Source organism: Homarus americanus, unplaced genomic scaffold (genome assembly GCF_018991925.1).
Source record: "Homarus americanus isolate GMGI-L3 unplaced genomic scaffold, GMGI_Hamer_2.0 scaffold25860, whole genome shotgun sequence".
In the NCBI taxonomy this organism is placed as follows: Eukaryota; Metazoa; Arthropoda; class Malacostraca; order Decapoda; family Nephropidae; genus Homarus; species Homarus americanus.
The window spans coordinates 1,908,648-1,914,208 of NW_024724693.1; the positions used below are offsets into that span (position 1 = coordinate 1,908,648).

General features: G+C 45.5%; 1 protein-coding gene across 1 annotated transcript in view; it reads right to left on the reverse strand.

Moving 5' to 3' along the window:
- Window positions 1-946: 946 nt before the first annotated feature.
- The window catches only part of LOC121864538 (neuronal PAS domain-containing protein 4-like), a 17,505-nt gene continuing 12,890 nt past the window's right edge, over window positions 947-5,561 (reverse strand). Inside the window, exons 3-5 of the mRNA XM_042363610.1 lie at window positions 4,257-4,345; window positions 2,663-2,867; window positions 947-1,135 (exon numbers count right to left, since the gene is read on the reverse strand). Coding sequence (XP_042219544.1) covers window positions 947-1,135; window positions 2,663-2,867; window positions 4,257-4,345 — 483 coding nt within the window. The remainder of the gene's footprint in view (window positions 1,136-2,662; window positions 2,868-4,256; window positions 4,346-5,561) is intronic.

Consider the following 5,561-nt stretch of genomic DNA (forward strand, 5'->3'; position numbering starts at 1 on the left):
CATGGCTGACACTACACATAGCTGTCACTACACATGGCTGACACTACACATGGCTGATACTACACATATGATACTACACATGCATGACACACTACACATGGCTGACACTAAGCACACGGCTGACATCATCATTTGCTGACACTACACATAGCTGACACTACACATGCATGACACTCACATGGCTGACACTACACGGCTGACACTACACATAGTTGACACTACACATGGCTGACACTACACATAGTTGTCATTACACATACATGACACTACACATGGCTGACACTACACATGGCTGACACTACACATGGCTGACACTCACACATGGCTGACACTACACATAGCCAGACACTACACATGGCTGACACTTCACATGGCTGACACTACACATAGCTGACACTACACATAGCTGACACTACACATGGCTGACACTACACATGGGTGACACTACACATGGGTGACACTACACATGGCTGACACTACACATGGCTGACACTACACATGGCACTACGACAAAGGTACCATAAACGGATTTTTTTTTATCACGAACAAGAACTTATTCACTAAGAACAAGTACCTCTACGACGGACGGATGGACGTGTAGACAGTAGACAGTAGACGTGGTTGACCCTCCGACACGCACCACCATTGTGTCGTGTACTATAGTGTGTTCGTTTACACTACACGTACACACGAACCTACACCCTCACTGACACCTACATCACAGATACATGTGTCCTCCAACAGGTGTGTGTTATAGTAGATGTGACTTACAAACCTGACCTGTTGACAGTGAACATGTGAGAGTGAACACGACAGACAGTGATAGTGAACAGGAGGGTGAACAGTGATAGTGAACAGGAGGGTGAACAGTGATAGTGAACAGGAGGGCGAACAGTGATAGTGAACAGGAGGGTGAAGATGATGACAGTGAGGAACAAAGAGGTACTCACTTTCTGTCGAGGTTGATGAACTTCATGTCGAGGGTGTGGACGGAGGTGAAGACGTTGGTGGCGCCCTGCACGACGCTCTCTCGGGTCTCTGGCATGGCGACGGGCGTACAGTGGGCGAGGAACACTGGCTCGTTCCTGGAGCACAGCGGCAGGTACGACAGGTAATGTCCTGCCACCAGCACCACCTGGCAGATGGTACACTTGTTAGTATTACACCACCTGGCAGATGGTACACCTGTTAGTATTACACCACCTGGCAGATGGCACACCTGTTAGTATTACACCACCTGGCAGATGGTACACCTGTTAGTATTACACCACCTGGCAGATGGCACACCTGTTAGTATTACACCACCTGGCAGATGGTACACCTATTAGTATTACACCACCTGGCAGATGGTACACCTGTTAGTATTACACCACCTGGCAGATGGTTTAATTTGTTATATACAACAATAAACAAACGTTTGTCTGGCCACCAAGGTTGACGTAACATTAACAAACGTTTGTCTGGTCACCAAGGTTGACGTAACATAAACAAACGTTTGTCTGGTCACCAAGGTTGACGTAACATAAACAAACGTTTGTCTGGTCACCAAGGTTGACGTAACAAACAAACGTTTGTCTGGTCACCAAGGTTGACGTAACATAAACAAATGTTTGTCTGGTCACCAAGGTTGACGTAATATAAACAAATGTTTGTCTGGTCACCAAGGTTGACGTAACATAAACAAACGTTTGTCTGGTCATCAAGGCTGGATGCGTAACATAAACAAACGTTTGTCTGGTCACCGTTGATGTAGACAACAACGTTTGTCTGGTCACTAAGGCGACGTAACAAACAAACGTTTGTCTGGTCACTGGCTGCCGATGCAACATAAACAACGTTTGTCTGGTCACCAAGGCTGACGTGTAACATAAACAAACGTTTGTCTGGTCACCAAGGTTGACGTAACATAAACAAACGTTTGTCTGGTCACCAAGGTTGACGTAACAAACAAACGTTTGTCTGGTCACCAAGGTTGACGTAACATAAACAAACGTTTGTCTGGTCACCAAGGTTGACGTAACATAAACAAACGTTTGTCTGGTCACCAAGGTTGACGTAACATAAACAAACGTTTGTCTGGTCACCAAGGTTGACGTAACATAAACAAACGTTTGTCTGGTCACCAAGGTTGACGTAACATAAACAAACGTTTGTCTGGTCACCAAGGTTGACGTAATACAACAAACGTTTGTCTGGTCACCGGGCGTTGACGTAACTAAAACAAACGTTTGTCTGGTCACTTCAAGTTGACGTAACATAAACAACGTTTGTTCGGTCACTGGCGTTGACGTATATTAACAAACGTTTGTTCCGGTCACCAAGCGTTGACGTAACATAAAAGAACGTTTGTCTGGTCACCAAGGTTGACGGGGACCAAACAAACGTTTGTCTGGTCACCAAGGTTGACGTAACATAAACAAACGTTTGTCTGGTCACCAAGGTTGACGTAACATTAACAAACGTTTGTCTGGTCACCAAGGTTGACGTAACATTAACAAACGTTTGTCTGGTCACCAAGGTTGACGTAACAAACAAACGTTTGTCTGGTCACCAAGGTTGACGTAACATAAACAAACGTTTGTCTGGTCACCAAGGTTGGCGTAACATAAACAAACGTTTGTCTGGTCACCAAGGTTGACGTAACATAAACAATCGTTCTCACCTTCTGGTCGCCGAACCTCATCTGTCTTCGGGCGTTCCTGGACACGTTCATGCGACAGAGGAAGAGTCGGTCATCGTCATGGTGGTGTTGGGACGTGTGACCTGTCCTGACGAGCTCCGCCTGTACCGCCGCGTGGTCCTGCTTGTCTATAATGTCGTACACACTGTCCCCGTGTATGAGGAGGTCCTCCTGTGGTGTGTTAATACTGTGTGTTAATACTGTGTGTTAATACTGTGTTAATACTCGTACACACTGTCCCCGTGTATGAGGAGGTCCTCCTGTGGTGTGTTAATACTGTGTGTTAATACTGTGTGTTAATACTGTGTGTTAATACTGTGTGTTAATACTGTGTGCTAATACTCGTACACACTGTCCCCGTGTATGAGGAGGTCCTCCTGTGGTGTGTTAATACTGTGTGTTAATACTGTGTTAATACGAACACTGGTACACACTGTCCCCGTGGATCATGAGGTTCTCGTGTGGTACATCGTGTGCTAATAGTGTCACACTGTGTTAATAGTGTCACACTGTGTTAATAGTGTCACACTGTGTTAATAGTGTCACACTGTGTTAATAGTGTCACACTGTGTCGCCAGCTTTCATCATGTGTTATACCCAGTACTCATATAACAACAAGAACCTGTTAGGTGATGACAACAGTGTGTACTACAGTGTGTACTACAGTGTCCGCATCCTCTCCTCCCTGACGCACACACCGCACGCGGCGTCTTTCGTATGCTAATTTGGCCACCGCGGCCACACCCGAGGCCACACACTCGGAGGTGCAGGTGCGGCGGCCACACCACATGTGTTGACACCTGTTGCTGTGTTGGTGCGCGGTCAGGCGGACGAGTGGGGGGGGGGGGGGGGGGAGGGTGTAGAAGAATGATACAGTGATTTCAATAAGCTGTAGATGCTTACCCGAGTGTGTGTGTGTGTGTGTGTGTGTGTGTGTGTGAAATAAGATAGTAGTTCTCCCAGCAGTTAACTTATACGTTACTAAACAATATATTATTTAACATCTATGAAGAATATTGGTACTCACACACCCCCACCACATCCCCCCCCACCACACCCACCCACCACCTACCTCCCACCACCACACCCCTACCACACCCCACTCCCACAAACCCCCACCACCCCACCACACTCCCCACCACACCCACACCCCTACACACCACCCCATCCCCACAACACCACACATCCCACACCACACACCATACCCCCACCACACTACACTACCACCATCCCACCCTTAAACACCACACCACCATCATCCCGCAGTACAGGTGTGAAGGTAACGCGATAATTAGTGGCAGGTAAACAGACAGGTATTATGGACGACGTGACCACACCCATGTACTTGTTACCTTGTTCCTTCACTGCACAATGAGCGGGCGAGGTGTCAGGGGGGTGGTTAAACTTATCACGGTGTGTGTGTGTGTGTGTGTGTGTGTGTGTGTGTGTGTGTGTGTGTGTGTGTGTGTGTGTGTGTGTCATTCATCATACTGTTTGGGTGTTCATGTTTACTCTCTCTCTCTCTCTCTCTCTCTCTCTCTCTCTCTCTCTCTCTCTCTCTCTCTCTCTCTCTCACCATAAGTGGCCCAGGTACTCGGCTGCGTTGTCTGAGATGTACAGCAGCTTCCCTCCCTGAGTCAGCATCATGAGGAACCCGCTCAACGCCTGTGGGGGAGAGAAGATCGTTTTGTTAGGCAGTGAGCACCAACACCGAGCAGGAAAATAAAACTTAGATGTTTATTGTGTATAGATATAACGAAGGTGATAAGAATATGAATGCAAAAGAACCTGGATATCGTGGTTTTCAATGGAACAAAGTTGAAATGTGAAGGAGGTGTTTGCTGGGGACAAGTGAAGGGCGTAAAGTCAATAGTGTTTTTGAAAAGATGACCTGATTTGTTATTGTTGTTAAAATATTGGATATAGAGACACTTGCTAGTAGATAAAATAGTCACTACTAGAATATTAATGATTTAATTATAATATGGGAATGGTGGATGGGTTATTTTGAGTGTAACTGCAGCAGAAAATAAGAAAAGGAGAAGAGGAAAGATTGGCGGGGTTTGGAAAGACTTGAATAACACAATTTAAAGCTTTAATAGGAGAGTAAGTAATAGTAATGCTAAATTTAAAGACTAAACTAGCCTACGGGAAGTTAGAATACCAGTAATGAACAGAAACGGAAGTAGGCGAATAGAAACATATGCTGGAAGAAGAATTATTATATAGGATCCTCAGTTAATGATAGAAATTCCTACGTAAACACAGAGACATATGAGGGAGTTGGAGGAGAAGACTGAGAAGAGAGAAGGTGTTAAGAAGAGGTGAATGTTGAGTATCGGCCCAAGACGAGAAAGAATGATAACAATGATAACAGAGAAGTCCAGAGATGTGAAAAGGAATGTGTAGAAGATGTGACAAGAGATGTTCAATTTATCGTGTTGAACAGATGTATTTGATGATACATATAGTAGTTCTATGTCGTGGTACACACACACACACACACACACACACACACACACACACCATAGACCATTCCTCTCAACCCTAATGCTCATAATCGCTCCTAATCTGGCGCCTAATCATACCAATCACCAGTAATCATCACAATCCCGTCTAATCGGTTACAATCACCACTAATATGCAAATTACAGGGGCTGGCTGCTGACAATAAGAGTCGGTCGCCCGCCCACATGCCTCGCTCTCACTGATACCTGGGTCTCTGTGCGTCTTTAGTTAGGTGTATGGCCGATTTTCACAGATTTGGGTAATTTTTGACATGTGGGGAAGTTTTGACAGATTTGGGGTAAATTTTGACGTTTTTGACAGATGTTGGGGAATTTTGATAGATTTGGGGGACTTTTGACAGATTTTTGAGAGA